This window comes from Oenanthe melanoleuca, chromosome 8 (assembly GCF_029582105.1).
Source record: "Oenanthe melanoleuca isolate GR-GAL-2019-014 chromosome 8, OMel1.0, whole genome shotgun sequence".
NCBI classification, from domain to species: Eukaryota; Metazoa; Chordata; class Aves; order Passeriformes; family Muscicapidae; genus Oenanthe; species Oenanthe melanoleuca.
This window is the reverse complement of record NC_079342.1, coordinates 28,540,861-28,563,894: the sequence shown is the minus strand read 5'-3', so window position 1 is coordinate 28,563,894 and position 23,034 is coordinate 28,540,861. Positions and strand designations below refer to the sequence as shown.

At 49.1% G+C, this 23,034-nt stretch overlaps 1 protein-coding gene across 1 annotated transcript in view; it reads left to right on the top strand.

The window, feature by feature from the left end:
- PAPPA2 (pappalysin 2) overlaps positions 1-23,034 on the top strand; it is an 88,289-nt gene that overhangs the window by 58,254 nt on the left and 7,001 nt on the right. Inside the window, exons 15-20 of the mRNA XM_056497683.1 lie at positions 1,914-2,091; positions 4,411-4,624; positions 10,961-11,129; positions 11,771-11,903; positions 13,017-13,126; positions 15,720-15,791. Of these exons, the coding sequence (XP_056353658.1) occupies positions 1,914-2,091; positions 4,411-4,624; positions 10,961-11,129; positions 11,771-11,903; positions 13,017-13,126; positions 15,720-15,791 (876 nt within the window). The remainder of the gene's footprint in view (positions 1-1,913; positions 2,092-4,410; positions 4,625-10,960; positions 11,130-11,770; positions 11,904-13,016; positions 13,127-15,719; positions 15,792-23,034) is intronic.

Genomic DNA, 23,034 nt, shown 5'->3' with positions numbered 1-23,034 from the left:
GCTAGGCTGAAAGTTGCTGCAGAACATGTCACAAATCCAGATGATGTGCTCTAGCAGAGGCAGAGGTAGATATTTCTGCTCTCCAGATGGGCATTTTTTGGAGGGTTAAACATCCCTGGGATGTTTTCTTTTTTAAAGCTGAAGTTAGTGGCTCAGGAAGAAATGAAGTCATTGCACAGCAACTATATTTAGACGCAGCTGAGAGCATGGAGAGCTTTTCTTCCTTTGTGTTGTGTTGCAATAATGGCACAGAGGTCACTGTGAAAGAGTTTGTCCCACTTTCCAGAGGGTTGGGGGTTACCTCATAAAAGCCAGGAGCCAGCTCAGCTCTTAGATCTTGACCGAGGAGGCCTGGGATGATGTGTCCTTGGGGACTGAGCTGCCTTGGTCCAGGCAGTCACCTTGGCAGGGGTGTAGGCACACAGTGTCCTGTCCTTAGGCTGTTTCTGGAGGGGGGAGTAGGAGTCTCTGGGGCTGGGGTGGTCTAGATGCCAGACTGAGTGTGAGCTCGCGTGGGGCAGACAGAAGTGAGTTGGGCCACGTCAGCAGGGTGACATTTCCTGGCAGGCAGGTTTCCTGTGCTGCAGTGTTGGCCAAAGGAGAGGTGAGTACTGGGAAGTGCAATAGGGCAGCTGGAAATGCACTTCTTATCGCTGGGAGGTTGTTAATTACATGGCCACTGGGTGTGTGGGCCAAGGCATGCCCAGGGAAAACAAAATGTTCCCATTCTCCAAAATGAAACCACATTAAGTAAGTGTGCCTGGGGTGACAGTTTCCCTGTATTTGGCAGTGAGGTGAGAAACTTTTGAACAGACCTTTACCAAGTGGCTGTCACAGCAGAGGGCAGCTTGCAAGTGCCTTGCCCTGAGCCCTCCAGTGATACTGCAGTGATGTCTGGCTTGTAACCCTATTCAGAAAAATGCATACAGCTCTTCTGAGCATCCTCTCCACCTAGTTCAGCTACCCTATGACCCTGCTGCACACTTGATTGCATCAGACTCAGATTTAGCGACCTTCTTCAGAGCCACTGCATCCAGGTTCAATCAAAATGTGCTGGTTTTGGAGGATAGGTCATGTGTTTAGCTGTACCAGCATTGTGACTGTACTCAGGCAGTGAAGGGACATCAGGAATATTGGTCTGCAGCCCCTGGCTGAGGGCTGCTGGTCTGGGATTAGCAGTTTGCAAATGGAAATCACAGAAAAATTGGAGTTGGAAGGGACCTTCAAAAGAGCACTTAAGTCGAACCACCCACCCACACACCCCCCTCTTGCAGGTAGGAACACCTTCCACCAAACCAGCTCACAGCAAACCATCATCTGCCACTCAGTTTTGAAGAAGTCTGTAGGACCTGTTGACCATATTTAGTGGTGGGACCATGGTGGTTTTTGATCACAGGCAGTTCCCCAGCTGAGTAAGAAGGACTGTATAATTGGGATTTATAAATGAGGTAATATGATTTCAATGGGGTCTGTGGGCTGAGGCATGAGGGAATTGGTACATTAAGGGAAAAACAATCAACAGAAGAGCTCTCTGACAACAGCTGAAGTAAGACTTGGTCTTTTGGGGGAAAACTGCAGCACATAGAGCTGGGAATAGCTTAGCTCAAGAGATTTCAGTGAATCTTGAAGGGACTCTTTTCCCCAATGTGGACTGGTACTGCCCAGACAATGTAACATGCACAGTAGCTGGACTGTTACCTCAAAGCACATTTGCTGCTTTCACACCCCACACATCTGTGAACAGGTCAGGTCTGCACAATTTGTTATCCAGAGCAGGGAGAAGGGGCAGACTGGGGGAGGAAAAATGTTGCTCTCCTCATCCTGAAACCTGGGTCAGATCTTTCTGCTGTGGTGGCACATGTGTAGATCAAAGCTCTCTTTAGGAGTCTGATGTAGTTTTGCTTTTTCTGCAGCAGGAGGTGGTGCTGACGTGCAGTTTGGGACAGTGGGACAGATCTGTGACTTGTGACCCTGTTGACTGCCATGTCCCTGACCAGTCCCACGTGTCCTATGCCGAGTTCTCCTGCCCTCTGGGGACCACCTACCTGCAGAGATGCTTCTTCTCCTGCATCCCCCCAGCCAAGCTTCAAGGTATGGTCTGGAGTGTCAAGACATTTAATCTCCCTTTTTGATGCCGCCTTGCTGTGCCTGTCCCAAGCAGTTCAAACAGAGCATTGCTACTTGGAATTTCTCACTAATGCTGGATCTGCCAGCTAGATGGGCTCTTGAGATACTTCCCGAAATAATGGGTATCCCTCCCCTTGGAGTGGAGACATCCTGGTGTGGGGATAATTCCCTCTGACTCCCATCCCCTGGCAGGCAGCCCTGATCCATCCTCCTCAGGGTGTAGTGATGTTCTCTCCTGATAACTGGTCCAGCCTCCAGTATTACAGTGATGGAGACAAGAAACATGCAGGCAGACAGAGAGGACTTCAGAGAGCCAGAAGTGGCTCTGTACCTGCTGGCTGTGGGAAAGCCTGGGGTTCAGGGGGCCTGAGGCTGTATAAAGCCATAGAGACTGATGCCCACAGCTGTAGAGCAGTCTGGGAGATGTTCACCACCCAGACACACCATGGCCTGGCTTTCATTCTGCCGACTCCATCGGTAGCCGCAGGAATTTTTTAAGCCAAGTCAGAGAAAGAGAGCTACTGTTCTGTCTATGCAAGGGCTGAACTGGATGGGATTTCAGTGGTAAGTGCCTTGACAGCTTCAAGCATTGGGACTTTGTGAGTTTCAACCAGTGCCTTTGCTCGGAAAAATCACATACAACAAATCATTTTAATGGGTGACCTATTTTATGGAGACATTTATAGCTGAAATGTATGAGAATTGTTTACTTCTTTAAAAAAAAAAAGTTAAATCTGAGGAGCAAAAACTGCAGAGAATTAACATCTCATTTCATGCCAGGGAGGATGGTGGCAAATCCCCATGGTGAGCTGATCAAGGGGTACCATGTGAATGTCATCTTAACAACACAAATTCTGCATGAACTGATGCCCATTGCCTTGGGTTGGTCAACTGAGGGCAGAGCTTTAATCTGATCTTTCACTCACAGCTGCCTCTTGGTCCCGCTGCAGTCACTGGGAGGTTTGCCATGGGCTCCCTCAGTGGGAAGGCGTCCCCTCCATGGGCTCCTGGGTGACTTCCAGCACCATGGCTGGAGGGGCTTGGCCAAGGCTGCCAAGCAGTGTGAGTGAACTCTTAGAGTCCAGCTGGCACAACTAAGTCACTGAGGCAGGGATATGCTTCATGCTTGTTCCCCCCAAAGACTTGCATCCTTACAAGCAAGCTGCCAGTGCTAATAAATGCTGAGAGTAGGCAACAGAAGGATGACATGGCTATGTGGCACTTGGAGGAGGGAGACAAACCCTGGCAGCCTTGACCCATCAGGAACACAGGCGCTGAGTAGAGATGTGGTCTTGTCTCTGGCCCAAAAGTGTTTCTGTAAAAAGAAAGTGGTGTTTGAAGGAGCTGTAGAGCAGCCTGGCTGTATCACAAACATGATGATCCAAACCTCTCATTAGGAAGAGTCCCATTCACTCCAGTCCGGCTTTTTTTTCTTTGCTCATCAGTTCCCAATGAAGTATGCATCATCCACACCATGTGGGTGATGTAGTCCTGGGCACCTTCTGCAGGCATCCAGAGCTGGCCACCCATTTAGCTGGGTCTATCAGGGACAACAAAGAGCTGGGCTGTAATACTCAACCCAGACCTCTAACCATGCGTGGTTGGAATTCCCAGTCACACCAGTGAAGCCTCCCACATTTGTCCTTGTGGCATTTTCCATCTTCCTGACTCTCAGGTTGCCCAGAGAGGAAGTGCATTCCCCGTCCCTTGAAACATTGAAAGCCGGGTTGGGCAGGGCTCTGAGCTACCTGACCTGGTGGAAGATGTCCCTGCTCATGGCAGAGGGAGGTGGGACTAGATGGCCTTTAAAGGTCATTTCCAGCCCAAGCCATTCTATGATTTTATGATCTTGCACTGCATCTGTAGTAGGGTATGACAGCTTGGTCAGCATAGGTAAAGACAAGCTGCAAAAAGGCCTTGGGGAGAATGAAGTTGGGCTGAACTGAACATGACAGAGAGCTGTCTTACACAAAGGCCTCTGGCTATCCTGATGCACCATGAAAGAGGGCAAGTTTATTGGAAAGATTTGGGGAAATTTGCAGGACCAAGATCCTATCTCCAGCCTCTAGAAGCTGACCTTACCTTTTGTCTGCATTCAAGTATTTTCTGCTGCAGCCTGACCAAGCAGGTGATGCAGTCCATGGTCTTCATGTTTGTTGCCCTCTTTGGTGTCAGTATCCACTCTAACAAGAGGACTTCTGCTGGTGGCTCTGAGCTGTCCTCGGCAGGACTCCATTCCTGGCTCAGCTGTAACCCCACACGCTGCTTCTCTTTTGGGGTCAGGAGTAAACCAGTGGCTCACCTGCCTGGAGGATGGTCTCTGGTCCCTGCCAGAAGCCTACTGCAAGCTGGAGTGTGACTCACCTCCCGCCGTGGCCAATGCGAAGCTTCTGGTGCCTCGGTGCCTGCAGAGGAACCACGACGTGGGCTCAGTCTGTCGCTACAAGTGCAAGCCTGGATACCACGTGGCTGAGATCGCAGCAGACAAGCCTAAGAAGTAAGTCAGTGGCAGGTCTGTTATCACCATTGCTTTCCTTCTCCCAGTGTGCACAAGGAGCAGAGGTGAAAGGACAATGGCAGTCTCAAAGACCTGGCTTGATAGGTAGAAGGCAGAGCAGCTGGCCTGCTCACACAGATCTGTGATCTGATTACACAGATTTCTTGAAATACAAGAGGCATTCCCTGGTCCAGGTGAACCCGGTGGGTACAAGGTTGCACACACAAGTGTGTTAAGTACTTTAACCTGAAACAAGCAGATCTTCCTGCGCATCTCAACATATTTGTCACTCTGTGAAAGTTAAGCACCAAATTAAGTGTTTCCCAGGTAATTAGACATTTACAAGATGTTGGCAGATTCTTGGGGCTTCTGTCTTTTCTAAAAACAATAAAACATAGAACAGAGGCACTGTAAGAATGAATGGCTGCCTTCTGTCAGGGTTAACATCTCACCCTCTTGGCTAAATTTAATCTCTAGCATTGGCTTTTCAATGGAAGAAGATTTTTCCTGATGCTTCAGGGAAGGATTCCTGGTGGTTCACTAGCCCTGCTCTCAGCCAATATCACAGTGCTGGGGGGCAAAGCAGTGTTTTGTCTGTGACGCCTCCAGCCAAAGTCCCCATTCAGTCTGGTCACTAAAGATTCCTTGGCAATGGCTGGGTCCTCCCCAGAGTCTTGATTCTAGCCCAGATCAGGTAATTATGTGTTAATTATTTAATGCCCCCTTCCAGTTTTAATTGGATGCAGACTTCATCTCTTCTTTGCTCTGGGGTAGAGTTGTTGTGCAGTGGGAAGCAGTTGCCAAATTTCTTGCCTAGTAATGAAGGAAGTGGTTTCTGTAAACAGCTTTTCACAGTGTTAGGAGCATTTCTTGGGCCAAAGAGAGCTGAGCAAATGATGATTATGGCAGTGATCACATGGACTGCTTTGCAAATTCAAGAGCAGCTTTTGTGCCTGTGGCGCTTCAGGCACTGGGCATTCAAACAGATCCTCCCAGCTTGCAAAGTTAGGCCTGTCCTAACAGGCCTGCTGTCCTGCTGCAGCAACTGCTGGTAAAAACTGTGACCCCTGGGAGATCCAGAGGCTCTTCTGATGTGTGAGAAACTTCCATATGGGTCTGAACAGCCTGTGAGACGAGTCAAGGAAAACCATGTGAAGCAGTTTATGATTTCGTAGCAGTGCATGTTGACATCGCATTTTCCCCTTTGAAATTGTTGTTGCTGCTATTTCATCAGACATAGCTGATGGTGGAATACAAAAGCCACATTAACAAAAATAATATTGCTTTCCTATCATGCAGATTAATTCCTATGTGAGTGGCCCACCCCGAGCAAAAATATTTCCTCAGACTTGTAAATGTCATTGTACCATCTTATCAGGAGCTCTTGTACACTCAGCATGAGTACAAACCCTTGGTGTGGTGTAGTAGTTACTAGCTAGTAAGTCAGTTCCTGGTTTGCTGGATATCCTTCTGGTGTCTCAGCCCTGGCAAGGAGAGGGTGGGAGCTGCCAGAGTGAGAGGTTGATCTCTTTGACCATGCTAGTTTTGGAGAAAGTGGTGGGGAGTTCTGGAACAACCAACACTGATGAGGTGCAGGTTCCTGATGAGCTGGTGATTTGGGCACCAGGTTTATGGGGTCTTGTGCTGTCTCTCTGGGTTCATAAAACTGAGTTCTTGATCTGTTGTCTCCTGTTGTCCACCAATCCAGCAAGCACAAGCCTTGCTAAAGGATTTAGTGTCATACAGGTCTATGTACATAAGGAAGCAAGACTCTCTATACATACTATATATTGGACAAAAGTCAAGCATAATCTGTGACTGACACTGAAGATTCCTCCTGTCCACTAACTAGCTCACCCTTGGAAATATAGTTAGGCTTCCTTTGAATTACTCTTTTAGCTCTAGCTTTGTTCCTTGTGTGGAGATGCCCACTTTATCCAGGCCTGAACCATGGATGGGATCCAGCTGTCTCCATGCAAGTACAGGTAATCTTGGATGCAGATGTTCAAGCAATTACCTCACTTATATTTTTTAGTTGAATTTTACTGCAGGAGCAGTAAGGATGCCTAGAAGGGGCTGAGGTCATAGTTGAAATTCATTTCCCATAGTTTAAGTGGAATACGAAGGTGAGTTGTCTTGGAGATGCATTTGTCTATGAACTTGGGTGAGGAAAGGCCCTTGGGAAATCACTGCTTGTCAGCGAGGCATTCTTGAAGAAATATTGATTGTGTAATCAAGATCCTGCCAGAAAGTTGCTGCCTTCCTGCTGGCAGGTTCATCTGACTGACAATGCTGACATGAAGGGTAAAGCTTCTTTGACTCTTCCTAAAAGAGATCTGTCATGATCCTGGAGAGGCCATGTAACAGCCTGGCTTCCAGCTGCCAAGTTACTTCACTTTTAATTCCAATGTAAGGATAACAAGGGGAACTTAACATATGCATATGCATTTGTGCTTTGTGATGGGAACTTTCTGGATTTAGGCAGAACCTGTTCCACAGCAGTACCAGCCCACACCACCTGGATCACGTAAATATATGGACTGTCGAGGAGAAACTTCAGCATCACCCAGAGCTGTGGCATTGAAAAGTGCTTGCCTAAAAGTCAGGGGTCAGATACTTTTGGGGAAAGGCCTTCACCCCCACAGTTGCTGTTGATTCCAGCATGAAGTGCCATCTGAAACAGATCTCTGACAGGAATAGACAAGATCAGGTTGGATGGGTCTTGGAGAAACTTGGTCTAGTAGAAAGTGTCCCTGTCCATGGCAGGCCAGTTGGAACAAGGTGATCTTTAAGATCCCTTCCAACCCAAAACAATTCCATGATTGTGTGATAGTAGCTGGGAGATCCTTTAGAGGAGCACTCTGAGAGGATGCTCTCAGTTTTGGGGACCTAAAAGGTCAGACCCTTCAGGGGACTTGTTTCCCATGCCCACTGTGGGATGATTCCTTGGAGAGAAGAGATTTGAGGATCTCAAAGCTGCCTTTGTGAGGGGTTGAGCTCCTTCTGCTAGCTTGAGGGAAAGAAGCAAAGATCCACTTTGGTATTTTCAGGCAGATTTGAAAGTCTCAACGTACATTATGACTAGAGATTGGTGGTGCCCAACCCAGTCCCCAGTCAGCTTTCATGGAGATGTCGGCCCCTTTTCCTTCTCTCCCTGTTCAAAATCAGCAGAAACTATTGGAAGAAGGATTGGGAGGTGGGAGAATGTGGAGGAGAAAATGGGGACTGGAAGGAGTTAGCAGACTGGGGACTGGAAACAGAAAGGTCATAGCGGGACAAGCAGAGCAGCCTAATCCAGGAGCACTGCAGTTTAGGAGGGCACCAGGCAAACATGTGGTGGGCACAAACTGCCTCTGCCTGTATCTTGCCCCTTCCAGATAAAAGGCAAACACACACAGCTATGGGAGCCAAAGAGCCAGGGAAAGAAAACCCAGGCTGTCAGCCAGGTTCCTGTCACTTCCACCTCTAAAGTCTCAGCATTTTCAGCCCAGGTTGTCCAGGCTGTTTGGAGAGAGCACAGCAGCGGAGGGTCCTACACGCTGGTGCAGCTTTCTTTCAATTTATGACAAATCTCTCTCCAATCCCCTATTCTTTTTGAAGGCATCAGTCTCCTGACATAGGAGATGAGGCTTTAGGCTCCTTTGTCACCATTCCTGCACAGCAAATCCACCCTCCCCCAAGGTGGCTCAGAAGAAGGCTGGATCCGTGCTAGGCTCTGCATGTTCAGCTCCTGGACTTAGGCAAGTGCTCATGCCTTCACCTCAGATACAGCCCTTGCTGGCCTCAGACATCTCACTTGCTTCCTCTGTCCATTAGGCTTGCCTGGTTGGAGGATTGACTCCAGTTTTCCTGGCTTCCTTGTTAATCCTCAAGAAGTGCCACTAAACCAGATCAGAAGAGGTTGGGGGTGGGAGGTGGTCCAGAAATTTCTAGCTCCTATGAAGTTGTGTGAATTTATGTGTATAGTTTCATTTTGGCTTTTTTTTTTTTAATTTTTTTTTTCTTCCACGTGAACTGCTTATTTCATATATGTGGGAGTGGTCCACATCCCACCCGCTACCTTGGGGTCAGCCTGGACTAACTGTGTTTGAAGTCCTTGGATGGATGCTGGCAGTGGGTTGAACCTCCAGAGTGAGATGGTCTGGGGGGCTGCAGGTTTGGGGGAGAGGTGTGAAAGGCCATGCAGGGCACTGGCTCTAACTGGGGTCACTCCAGCACCACATCAAAATGAGAAGCCCCTATGAGGATGATGGGGCTGCAAACCACAGCCTGCTCCTGAGCAAACTGTGGCTGCCACAGTGTGTCCTCCCCATGCTTGACCCATCTCCCCAGCCCTTCTTGGGTACAGGGCCTCTGCCATGATTTGGAGAGCAGCAGGGAGATGCAGTGGTCAGTGAAAAGTCATGTGTGGCTGGGATGCTCCTGGTTTTTAAAGGAGTTTACTCAGTGCCTGAGGTATTGCTGTTTCAGTGACTTCACACTACCAGTTTGTTTCTATCTTTATAACCCCCAGTGCTTTACCCCTTCCAAGTCCTGCAGCTGGATAACACTCTCTGAGCCAGGAAGTTTAAGAAGCAGAAAATGCTGCTTGTGGATCTGGGCATCCAACATGGATTCGTACTTCTTGGCCTGTGTCTTTGCTTACCTTTAAACCTGGGCAGAGTGAAGCATCCGGTCAGATTTGGGAGAAAGCAAAGTCTTGATGGGAACATCTTTGCAAGGCAGTGACTGTCTTCCTTATGGAAAGGACAGGCAAACAAAAAAGTTAAATGAGGAATGGAATGAAACCACAGATGCCTACAATGGAATCAAGAGTCTCTCTGCCTCACCAGCTTTCTGAAATACTTCACAGCTGCAGTTCTCTTAGTTAATTCAAGGCTGCTGCTGTAGGGGTGATATTGCAGCAACCCTCACTGCTCAGGTGCTAACACCACAGCCATCCTCACTTTTCAGCTGGGCTGGAGGGAAGATTTGTGCAGCGATCTGGGCCAGTGGACTTGCTGCATCCCATTCCCTACCCTGCCTGCCTCCGTGTTACTGCTGGAGCCCACATTCATCTTGGCAGGAACCCACTGCCCCTTTATACAGTCTTGAGAAAAAACAGATCCCTGATTTCTGAAGGGAGAAGGGGACTCTCTAAGAGCTGCAAATATTTTAAAATGAGAATGCTGCAAAAACCTCTAAAATGTCTCATCCCAGCAGAAACATGACAGGGAACACCCCTAGTCTGGCAGTGGGGTGCAGATGGGGTCCCCTTGCTTCTGCAGGCTGTGTGACCCCGCATCATGTTTGGAGGCGCAACTGAGTGGCACCACACAATGCTATGACCCTGCCCCAGGTGTTAGGGGGCACATGGGTGGCCCCACACTCTGTCTGCTGCCTCTCAGAACAAGGGACAATTTAGTGCCTTCCCCCAGGGGTTTCTCTAACCCCCGGTGGCCCCCTCCACATACCTGTGGCAGGCTATAAACACCCTAACGTGGTGCCTGAAGCCCTGCCTGCTGGCATCTGTGGTGGGAGAGGACAGGCAGCTGGAGTAAAGGCTGTCTAGTAAAGGAGGACAGGAGTGGGGGAATGTCTCATTAAGGATGGAGCAATCAGCTTTGGCTCAAGTAAAGCCCATCAGGGCAGTGACATGTCCTCTGCTGAGAGAGGCCTTTGCCAGCCTGGTAACCTCACCAGTTTTGATGCCTCTGTGTAAAAGATGTGGTGTCTCTGTCACTGCCACGGATGGGAGACTGAAAAGTGGGTGGGCTCTGCTCCTGGACTTTTTCTTTCTTTCTTTTCTTGGCAAGTAGTTTGTGTGTGGGCTGCTTTAGCAGCATAGGGTGGTACTGGTCTGCTGCAGCATGGCAGCCCCTTGGTGAGAGCAGGATTGACAGATCTGGCTGGAGTACAAAGAGGAGCCTCAGGAGTAGCTGAGCACAGGCCAGAGGATTTACTGGCGGAGGCAAAGCCCATCCAGCAAAGTATGCAGCTACTGGCAGTGAGACAAAGCAGACCAGGACCTGCAGGGACTGTGGAAGGAATTAGGGGCACTGCAAGAGGTGGGGAGCAGCAGAGTGGTGAGTGCAAGGGAAATGCATCCAGTGCTCCTAGATCAGTTCAATCCCCCCAGGGAGGAGAAAAAAGGGTCCTGGTTAAGCATGGAGTGTCCCTGTGGAAGACATGCCCATGGTGAGGGATTCCTCATATGGCAGTCCTACACATGGGGGGTGTGTTTGTGCTCCAGGAGAGATGTCTTCAGTCTGCTCCTGACATTTGTGGGATGCCTGGTGCAGCCAAGGTGCGGTGTATGGGGTTCTGCAGGCCAGTCTGGTGTCTGTGTTTCCCCAGGAAGTTCTTGAAGGTCCAGTGCCTGGAGAGTGGGCAGTGGGAAGAGGGGCACTGTGTCCCCGTGGTTTGCAAGCCCCCACCCCCTGTCTTCGAGGGCATGTACAACTGCACCCGGGGCTTCGAGCTGGACAGCCAGTGTGTCCTCAACTGTGAGCAGCAGGGACAGCAGGTAAGTGTCTGGTGTGACCACACCTTGTGTATCATGAGTATCTGCTGTGCAGAGGGGCTCTGCTGCCTTTTACCACCGAAGAGCAGACCCTTTACAAGCCCAAAGCTGTTTTGGCTGGGCCCCGTACATGGTACTAGCTGCACCACTTCCTGGGGATGCTCACCAGCTCCCTGGGGACCTTGTCTGGCAAACAGTGGTCCTAAGCAAACTGGCTTATCTTGGGTGAAAAGGGTCAGAAAGCATAAGTAGGGGGTTTCCAGAAGGTTTTGGGAGCTGCTGTGAAAGCATTCACTTAGTATGATGGACAAGCTTGCTGCAGCACTTGTGCTCACCGAGGGGTTTCCGCAAGCAGGAAGGCTGCTGCCAGCTCTTCCACCCAGGTGTCGTATCAATGCTTGGAAAAGGTCTTGTCAAAAGAAGTGTGGCTGATTCCCTCTGGTCAGATTCAGCAGCAGCTGGGATACAATTGCTTTTCTGGTCAGTGCACATAGGCTGGACCAGCTGGCTGCAACCCAGATTCCCTGGGGAACTTTTCTCTGGTTGTGGCTGGTAGGAGGGGTGTACTTGCACAGTGCTCCAGTGGGGATGGGCACTGGCCAGGCAGGGTGAGTAATGCCCACTGCTATCCCTCTGCTTTGCAGGTTCCCATCGTCTGCACTAAGGAGGGCGTGTGGACAGAGGAGTTCAAACTGTGTGAGAGCTTGCAGGGCACCTGCCCATCGCCCCCGGAGCTGAATTTCGTGGAGTACAAGTGTGAGCAGGGGCATGGCATAGGTGAGGGCAGATGAAAACCAAACAGAAACCCAAACTTTGTGTTGACTCAGTCATCCCAGAGAGTCGATAGTCACAATAGACTATATATAGACTCTTCCTGTACCAATCCCCACTAAACAGGAAAAAAAATTCCTGTTTTCTCTCCGTGGTCTTTATAAACACAGAGCCAGGGGTGGCTTTAGTCTTGTGCTGCCCCTGCTTGCACTCTTGGGCAAGACCCAAATCTGAAGCTGTCTCCAGCATTAAGCATCTCTCTTTTCAGAAGCAGCAGGGATTGTCTTTAGGGCAAACCCAGCTTTTTTGCACATTTTCGTGATCTGTAGCCCTCCATCTTTCCTGAGGTCTCTCCATTTGCTACTACTGTTGTTGTTTGCAGGGTTAATGTGACAAGTCCTAGATAAAAGCCATAAAAGCTGCAGCGACAGTTGGGTGTAACAGGGCACTTTCACCAGATGAGGGACCGCATCATCCGTTTCTGTCTGCAGGACTTGGTTCTTTTTTGCTTTCAGGAAAACCTGCAACACTCAACCATGGTTGTTGCATCTGGTCTAGCATCCCTCTGGACAGGATGTTTGAGGATGCTCTGAGGCAAATGCACCAGTCACACCAGTCTGGTCAAACCAGGCTGAGGACAGTCTAGTGACAGGGACTACTAGGGTTAAGCTCAGAACAGATCTGATGTGAGGCTAGGATTAGGACTGGGATCCCACCCTTTTTTCCAAGGTGTTTTTTGCAGTTTTTTTTTTTTTCTTCCTGGGTCATGGAAAGGCGGTGAGAATTCTCTGTGATAGAAAAATTGTGAAAGATGTTTTTTAACATGTCAGCAAACATCATATTCAGGCCAGACTTACTTTCGTGCTGGGTCCTGTGTCCTGCCATCAGAGTTGGAATCTTTCTCTTAGGTTGTGCTCAGTTTTCCTTTCATCTAGGAGAAGATAATTGTGCACAACTCCTGTATCTTGGGTAATTCAGGACTTGGGGAAGGAATTGCTATCCCAGATTGGGAGGAAAAGAGTACCTTCTACATCTGTCTCTACTGTCAGTGGTGGCCTCCTACAAGATATTGATGCCTGGTTTCTGGTAAGGTCCTCAAGGCTTTCCCTCCTCCCACAGGTGCTGTGTGCATTCCTTCCTGTATCATTCCTCCCAGTGATCCTGTCATACTGCCCAAAAATGTCACTGCTGAGACAATGGATCACCGGCTGCAGCCCACCAAAGTCCAGGTAAAAGGGGAGATGAATTCTTCTAGCAGGTGGATTGCTCACAGCATGGAGAGGGGATCTCCCTCTCTCTCCATCTGGTGTTTTGAACCAAAATCTCTCCCTCAAGTGAAGAAGGGTAAGACTTGTAAAGACAAGCAGTGGGCATTACTACACATCCTCCGGCTCTCCTACACCAAAGTTCAGCATAGTTATCAGCTCCCAAGCCAGCTTTCAAGGAATTGCAGAATACCACAATATATGAAGTTTAATGCAAGAATCCTACTGATTTTTCAGGATGTGCTGTGTGCCTAAAGCCATTAAGTTGCTGTTTATTGCCGGTCAGTGTATTGGGAGAGCAAAAGCCGCCTCTGGCACAGTGTAAGCCTGGGTCCCCAGTTACCTGGCAGCAGAGATGGAATCCTAGGCAGGCATTTCCCTGCTAAGGAAGAGGCAGGGCATTGTCTGCTGGAAGGTGTTTCCAGCTGCCAGGAGCTGCTGGCCGGCTGGGTGCCTCTGCTGCTGGAACAGGGGAGCCTTTCCCTCCCCACCTCTTACTCATATTGTAGGCAAAGCAGCTCAAATAGTTTGGATCCTCATGGCATGACTTTACCAAATAGCAGCTCTGCCGGGGTAATATTTCTGAAAATAAAAACGAGATGTATAAGGAAGGAGGTGGAACAAAGAAAAGCAAACAATCTTCCCAGGAGCCAGTGCTCCCATCCAAATGCTTCCCCCTCCTCTTGGGAACCCGCAGGAGGCTCAGCATCATTCCTGTGGATACTACTGTGCATTGCCTTGAATCAGACCCACGGTGGACAGCTGCCGGGGGTGTGAGGATGCCTGGGGCATGTGGGATGGTTAAGCATGAGCCTTGGAAGGAGTCCTTGCCTTTGAGGGATCAGATGGCTTGGCCTGTTGAGGCAGTGGCATTCAGCTTCCCTTTCACCACCACTGCAGGCTTTCATGCAAGGGAGGCATTTTGCAGAGAGGAGGAGGAGGAGGGAAAGGAGACACTATTTTAAGAAGGAGCTCTGTCCTTTGCCAGGAGCTCTCTCCCTGGACCATCTTGTTTTCTCCCCTGTCCTGGCTTCTGTCTTTGCTCCTCACTTGGCTCCCCCAAGATTCCAACAGTTTTCTGTTCCCAGGAGCTGCCATGCTCCATGAGATAGAGAGGACGGGGCAAACAACACTGGGAACTGCAGAGGCCCCTCAGAGAAGGCACAGTCCTATTTTGTTTTCAGCTCTGATTCATTGCATTCTGCAGCTGAGCAGGGTTGTCTCTCTGCCATTATTTCCCAGCCTGGAATATGAGTATACTAATATGAGTATGCTAAAATGTCATCTGAGTTGCACAACAACCACATACAAAGTAACTCCATGGGGTTGAGATGCACACATCCTCTTGGCTGAGCAGGAATTGGTGGGCTCTGGAATTTCCCAGTCTTTGCCCCATTAGGCTGGCTCTCTCTGGGACTGCCTCCCCTGCGCTGGCTGAGAAGGGCCAGGACCTCATCCCCCTCCAGCCTCATCATGGTCTTGACCAAAGGTGCTGCAGAAGGACCTGCAGCTGGTCGTGTGGGCAGAACTGCCCCATCCCTAATTGCCATACCACCTGGGAATGCTGGAGCTGGTCTTCCTGCCACTGAACATATCAAACAAGAGGCTGGGAGAAAATACACCTACCCCTCTGTGCAATTCTCATGCTGTGAAGGGCATCCTAGGACATTTTCACAGGCCAGACACCGTTTTATTGGGCCTCAGATTTCAAAGCCTGCCTGAGCTTTACAAGGAGGAAATTGCATGTGTGGTGGGGCTTTTCTTCCCCCTGTGTAATCATGAGTGTTCCCCACAAATCCCAGCTAAATGAGCAGGGTGGTGTGTTCCAGGGCCAGGAAACCGAGCCGTTCACATCTCGCTCTTGTGTCCATCTGGCTGCAACAGCTGAATTTGTGCCTTGTAAATACCAGTGAGAACCTCAGAGTGACCGTGAGTCTGGTGTATCTATTTCAAGTCAAGTCTGGGGAGATGAGTCCTTCCAGGATGGAGTTTTCAGAGCCTGAGCAGGGATCAGTGAGCCAGTTGTTGTAGGCACTGAGTGATGACTAGCTGAGAAGCTGGTGAATTCAGCATCACACAGAGACATAATGGTAGATTCCAGCCTCTCGTGGCTTACTTCCAGCAGCAGGGGGCCAAGTCAGACATTGTGGTGGCACTGCCCACCAAACCCACTTCTCAGGTAGTCCCTGTCCTTTTCCTTTGTCCTCTTCCAGTTTTGTATCAATATAGAAACACAGAATCACTAAGGCTGGAAAAGACTTCCAAGATCAGCAAGTCCAACCAATATACATCTACATCTACACACATACACATATACATACACACACACTTGTGTGTGTTTCTGGCCTCTGCCTTGAACAATGTACCCTGGTCCATGGGTTTCTGGGTGCAGCTACCCTGGGTTTGCTCGGCCTCAAAGGGTACAGGGGGTGTCACTACTGTTCTGCCCCACGGTGAGTAATGTAGAGTTCTAGAAGACCCTCTAGCTCCAGGAAGCAATGCTGGCTGTTTCTCTGCCTCATCCGTCTCCCCTAACTGCTGGCTTCTCCTCTCCCAGAGCATTGTGTGCACGGGCAGGCTGCGGTGGTATCCGGACCCCTCTGTCATTCACTGCATCCAGTCATGCGAGGTAAGCCCTCCCTGTCGCCAGCACGAGCTGCCTGCTCCTCGCAGGAGAGCTCCTGGCAGTGAAGACCTGCTCCAACACAGACTGCTTTGACCTTATGTTTGCTCCAAGCTGGGCCAGGGCTTGCTGGAAGAGTGGAGATAGCAGAGGAAGCATCCTTGGGTAGAGTCCCCACAGCCAGGATGATGCTGGGGAGCAAGAGCTGCACAATAACCCATTTCCTTCCTTGCCTGCTTGGTTTTGGCCAGCCCAGGCATAATCTAGCAAAAAGATTTCACTGGCAAGGGGTATCCCCCAAAAGCCTGAGCTGACTCCAAGCTGGAATATTTCCCTAACCAGAACTGCAGTTCTAGAGTAACATGGGTCCAGAAAAGCCCTGTATGGCTCACCTGTCCAAATCAAACAATCAGGACTTCAAGCCTTGTATATGCAAAACAAACTGCTCCTGAAGAATCTGCAGACAAAGAATTCCTTGCAGAAATTGGTTAGCCACTCATTTAACTTTGAATAATGACCAGGCAGGAGAAAATCATAGGCAGCCTGGAGTCAGTTCACAAAGAAAATTAAAAATAGGCAGTCTTTGTCAAGCACTAGTTGTTATGATTGAGGATAAAAGGAAAAGCGGTGGGGGGGGGAGATTGGATTTTGGAATGTTGTATGCTGAAAATTTGGGATTTTTACCAGAAAGGAAAATGTAAATGGAGTTTGCACACCAAAAATAGCTTTGGGGTTTGCTGATTGTATTTTTTTCTTGTGCTCATTTCAATGTGAATGATTAGTTTTCCTCACTGGTTCTGCTGAGCTCAGCTCTTTGTCTACTGAAGTGTGGGGGAAAGGGCAATGTTGCAGGGGGCACGTCCCCAGGAAGGAAACCTTATGGTCTACAGAAGGTGCAGCAGTTATTTCCCAGATTTGGTGTTTGTGTTGTGCATGACACACACACACAGTGTCTGTGTCTACTGCGAGACACAGACAGAAGGAGCAGGGGAATGAGGGGCTGTGTGCTATAGAGGTGTTTGGTGATTGAGTACCAGAAGTTAGTGATCCTCTGACATTTTGGGAGCTCTGTGTCTTCTAAACCACATCTTTTAGCACACTGTGTTTGAAATGGGATGGCTTAAGTGGAAGAGCAGACCAGATGATTGAGTGATTGTCTCTGTGGTGGTTCTGCTAGCAAGGGAGAATTTCTTGTGTTCTCTGGGACTAGGTCCTTTCAAAAAAGAAGCCGATGGAGTGTGAGATGTTTCTTCTTCCCTTCCTGTGCAGCTCAGGGTACATAAATCTGACACAATTGTGAGTGAGGCTTCTCCCTTAGGCTCAGGTACACAGCTGACCCTTGTGTTTCTTCCTCTGTGGTTCCTGTGCTTCATCTTGGCTCTGTGTGTTCAGTGAGAGATCCCATAGGGAATGCTGAAAAATGCCAGTTTATTTGTTTGTGTGTGTGTGTGTGAGAGAGAGAGAGAGAAAGAAAGAAAAACTGAGTACCTGAAGTCCCAGTGTCTCAGTGTACATCACTGTGCTCTCATCAACCACGCAAACGTGCTCACAGTCAACATGAGCTCTTTCTGTTCCTATTTGCTTGTCACCCTTCTTTACTCTTAGAAAGCAGTCTCAGGCAGGACTCTTGGCACACAGGAGGTTAACCAAGCCAAAATCTTGCAGTGTCCCACCAGAAGATGGAGAGATTCCATGTTCTTCTTCTCCCTTATAGACTTTTTAATGCTTTTTCTGCTTTCAATTATTGTTTTATCAGGAACAACCAAGCAGTCAGTACATACTCTTCCATCCAAGGTCTCACCAAAGCCCTGCATAAAGCTTCCTTGTACTGGAAATGTCTCTTTTGATGGGACACAGGACTATATCTGTTGTTTCTGCAGTTGCATCAGTCTGGCAGTTCAGATATCCTGAGGTCAGCAAGTACACGCAGATCTTTCTTTTCCTCCTTTGTTTCCAACTGATGAGCACCAAGCTAACACCAGATGTTTTGCCATCAGTACAAGAGCTTGCCCTTTAATTTTACACAAGAGAATGTCATCTTGTTTTTCTCCCTAGTCCTTCAGGTCAACTAACTCCTTGTTAGATATCCTGATTCTCCCCTGTGGAACAGTGCCTTCTTCCTTGTTACCACTTCCATCAGGGCCGGCCTATTTTTAAGGTCACAGTCATTCACTGTAATACTAATAAAGATTCATTCTTAGATAGTTTCTTTCACCCTTATGCTTTCTTTTCAGATACAGCTCCCAGCCTCCTCTTCATCTCTGTTTTCCTTCTCACTTCTCACATGCATGTCTTGGTTTATTCTTTTCCATGTGTTTCCTCCTATGGTGCTGCAAGCTGTTAAGGTTGGAACAATAATCCAAATTTTCCTAGATAACTCTTTTCCCCCCACATGAATTTCATAGTAGTCATTTTCTTGCCATAAAGAATAACTCTTACTGAAAGTGCCTCATTCAAAGTGTTGCTCTGGGAACTGCTGCTTGGCACTGGCAAGAAAGGAGATGTCACCATTCTCCCTGTTTGACCACAGAATGCCCTGAATGTTGTTTCTACCTCATGTCTGCTGAGTTCCATCCTCATTCCTATTCCTCTCTGCCCTCCTTATGATGAAAAGCTCTTCACTTCTCAGAGGCTGTTTCACTTCCCCCAATCCCTTTTGGATACAGAAGCATTTCACAGCAGGGGCAGGGCAGAGAAAGAATATAATCTGTACTCTGTTCTCACTGCACGGTGGGCCCCCTCACACACATGGTTCAGCTTCACTTGCCATGTCCATGGGCCATATTAGTCCCAGGTTCCCTCTCATTTCACAGGAGCCCCTCAATGGAGACACCTCCTTTAAGAGCCCAGACTGCCATCATTGGGCAGTGAAATGCTGTTCCAGTGGACTGTCCATGTCACTTCAGGTCTGAGTCACTCCTTGGAGATTCCGTTGTCTCTCCATTGACTGCCAAGTGTGTGTTGGATCAGGAAGTTTTCTCTTCTGGATGCCTCAGTGAGGGGAGCAACCCTACATAAGAGAAATCCAGGCCACCTGGCAGCTCATACTGTCTCTCTTTGGTGGAGTCACTTCAGGCCGGGGCATGGGAGCAGTAGCCAAGGCTCAACCTTCCCCGCTCCATCTGGAGCTCTGCCTCGTGTTGGAAAGTCCAGGTCACCATGCAATGGCATTAGAGGGACTCTCGCTCATCTTTATCCTGTGCTGGCGGTGGATCAGTCTGCCTGCTCATCCCTCTCTCTCCTCTCCCTGCCTCCCTTCTCTTTCCATTAATCTGGTCATCCATCTGCCTCCCGCTCTCTTGCTGTGCCTTGCCAAGTTCCCCAGTGCCGGAGCAGTGAGGCACGTACTTCAGGGAGGGAGGGAGGGAGGGAGGGATGCAAACCTTTCCAGGAGCCCGTCAGGAATACAAGTTAGCACTGAGCACACTTTGCCTTTTGAGGGCCAGCGGAACATCTCGTCCCCTGCCATCAGTAGAAAAACAGATGGCAGCACCAAGGGAGGGGGCTTGGGGCTGTCAGGACAGGGGATTGGATGAGGAGAGAAACCTCTCCTCCCCTCCATGGGTTGTGAGGAGGTGGTTTTGGTCCTGGTGGTGTGTTTGACTGCTGTGAGGGAGGTGTTTGCAGCATATGGGTCACATTCTCCTGAGCCATGCCAAGGTGATCACCTCTGATATGCCTAAAAGCAAGTGAGACTGTTGACTTCAGAGGAGGAGACAGCATGTGCAGAGGTCCAGGTGGCTCCCTTGGACTTTTCCTGCCACAGTCCAAAGTAGTCCATGCATGAGCATGGTTCCTATAGAGCCCCTCCTAGTTTGTGCAGCACCCTTTTGTCTCCCACCACAGGGACTCCTGTGCTTCACATTGTAGATGTGGTTTAGGTGCAAAATTTCACTTATTTTGTCATCATCAGTGTTTACCCGATGTTATTCACAGAACAGGGTAACCACCACTGTCCTGCTCTAATGCACTTGAAGAAAGCTAGACTGCTCTATCAGGGACTGGTGAACATGGGCAGCTTTTTTTGGGCAGCCAACACATTGTGCAACATGCTGTCCTCATTCTCACCTCCAGCTTCACGTCATTATGTGCAGGTAGCAAAGGGTTAATTGGAAGGGACTTGGACTTGAGGTCTGCCTCATGCCCTGGATGAAGATGGGCAGAGAACAAAACACTGTTGTGAGCATGAGCTGCTGGGAATTTCTCAGGTCTTCCCTGCACAAGGATAAGGTCTTGCTGCCCTCTCATGCTGCTGGTCACGTTATCACAACCGTAAAGCTTTAATCTGTTCTCTGTTTTGCGGTTTTCCTGAGGTATTACAATGGAACTGTTCAAACAGGGACTGAAGTGTGTTTGTGGTTGCAAGTTGTTCCTGAATCTCTTGATCCAACAGGTAGTGAAGGACTCTGAAGGATCCTTAGCTCTTCCCACCAGCATGCACAAAACCTTCACTCAGCACACATCTGTGGCTTGTGTCCAGCATTTCTCAGTCAGAATTAACCCTTTGGAAGGCATATGCAATAAGGATGGTGGGAAGTGTCACCTAAAATCTGCTGTTCTTTCATGTGATGGGAGACAGGGTGAGACTTGTTCCCTGGGACAGCACTGCAACTGAGGCCCAGCTGCCTCTGCTCTTGCATATCGGTGAGGCTGGGGACCCTTGGTTCTCAGTTATCCCAGACTTGTGGGTCTCTGATTTTGTACCATGGCAAAACTCAGCACAGGAAACTGGTAAGAAATGAGATGCTGATGGAATACTCTGCTCCAGAAAAGATTGTTTTCTGTACTTCTGAGGCTTAAGGCAATGAAAACTACAGGCATCCCACCTGCACTAAGGAGATTCTCTAGAGCAACTAGAGCAGCATGGCCAGAATTTAGTGACTCTCTCATGATTCACACATCTTTTTCCTCTCTTGCACCAGACAATGCTGTACCTTCTGCCCTGCTTACTGCAGCTTGTGCAGATGGTGGGGGAGCATGAGGAGCAAGGACTGCAGGTAGTGGTCACTTCTGAATCAGACCTGACCTCTGACTCGTGAAGGCAAAGCTCTTCATACTGGGGAGGTGGAAGGCAAGGTGGAGAGCTCTTTACATACCTGCTGGGTACATTTTCATGCTGCTTTTGGCATGGGTGGTGTGGGCTGCTCAGCGTGGGATTTAGCCTTCCAGGGGATGATTCCAAAGAAATCTGTTTCTCTTCCAAAAATGCTTTTCCTAAACAGTCAAAAGATCTGTGTCCCCTGCTCACAGAGTGTTACTGTAGCAGCATCATTTTATTAAGGCAGAGGGAAATAAAATGATCACACAGCAGCACGGTGCAAGGACTAGGGACAGGTGCCCCTCCCCTACCTGCACGGACAGGACCCCAAAAAATGCGGCTCCACCGCCCAGATACACCACCAGTGGTGGTGGAGCCCCAAAGAGGTGAAAACAGCCTCAACTTCCCCAAGCCACAGTGCCAGCAGCCCTGCACTTGGGATGTGCTAACCTGAGCTGCTTCTCAGCCCTCTCCAGTTCAGGTGCTTTCCCCTCATCTCTGTCCATGTCCTGCTTTTCCCCCTCCTAGCAGTCACAGTCATGCAGCCAGTGGTAAAGACAGAGTGGAAAACCACTGAAAGCACCCGCTGAAGTAAAAATCAGTGAGTTGTTTCTGATAATAAACATCCCCAAGCGTAGCCCAGCCAACTGCTCTTCCAACACGAATATTCATTCCTCTTCAGCTCCTTCATCCCTTGTACATTGTTTTTCTTTCTGTTTAAGATCTGTAACAAGAACTTGGCGGAAACCAGATACAAGTGGGTCAGGAGGCCCTTGTGGTTTTCAAGGCTTGTTTTCCATAACCCGTTCTATCCTGTAACATATTTTGCACAAATGGCTTGGCAGGAGATCTAATCCATGCAGCAGGCGAGCTGCTGAGGGCAGGATGGCAGGCTGTTGCTCATGGCACGGGAAATCCTGCTTCTCTTGTGTGTCCCAGTGCTATCCCTGTGACTGGTGGGCCACCGTGCTTGCCAGAAGCACTACTGACACACAAAAACTTCCTCTGCTTCTCTCTCTCTGCTCTTTCCTGCTTCTGTTTATCTTCTCCTGTTAGCATGGAGATCAGGGTGTAAAAAGGACAATGCCGAGGAACTCACTATGAATAGATAATAGCCATGGATATTTTGATAGAAGCAAAGATCTGCTCTGGTGTGGTGATCTACACCAGCATTCTTCCCTCTTGTCCCTTGGACTGTGCAAAGACCTTTCCAGATGGCTCTCTGCTGAAACATGAGGCCTCTGAGCAGCACAGTTCAGAGGGATAAAGAAATACATCCCCATTCAGGGTCCTGAGTGCCCGTGTTCACTTTTGCAGCAGAAGTATATCTGAGCCAAATCTTGGCCTGGGACACAGAAGTACCTTCAGGCATCATAAAGGCAAGGGCCTTCTCTCCCAAGATGGCCATTGACAGCAGCCTGTGGAGCCTTTGTGCACTCCATCCCCCTTACAGACATCAACCCTGCACAACCTCAGCACAGGCTGGTTCACATGGCCCAGCTCTTAGCAGAAAACCTGTGTCCAAGGGAGCCCACTGTCCTGAAGAACACCTAGAGCTCCACACCAAGACTGCTGGGAGGTGGTATGGCAGTACCAGTGAAGGTCCATGAGCTGAAATGAGACAGTGGGGTGTTACAACCCTCCAGCCCACCACCTCTTCCCTGGGGTGTTCATTCAGGTATATGGAGAATGTTCTCAAGCAGCAAACCTCTGTTTCTGTAGTGAAACTTGGGGAGAAGACTGGAGCTGGAGCACAGTTCTGAGATGTGATATAAACAATCTGCATGCTAAGCTGATGAGTGGCTCAGGGACACTAGCAGGCTCAACAAGCAGTTGGAATTTCTCTATTTTGCTTTCCGTCTGTGTCTGATGTGATGGGGCAGGTCCATGATGTCTCCAACAAATCATGCAACAGGCATGTACCTCCAAGGGACATCTGCCACAGTTCAAAAGGAGCAGAGGGATGGCTCAGGGGGCAGAGACTGGAAGACATAAAAATGGACAATGAAGCACTAAGTCTGTAGGATTTTGTTTCTCTTCTTCAGCCCACTTGGTCCCAGGTTCCGGTTTCCAAACGTCTAGATGTCTCTTCCTCTGCGTGGTGCTCACCCTGCTTCCCTCTTTACAGTGGACCAAGTAGACCTTGCTCACTGCTCAGGGTGGCTCAGGGCACAAAAACATCCCAAAAAAAAACTTTCTGAGCATAAGCTA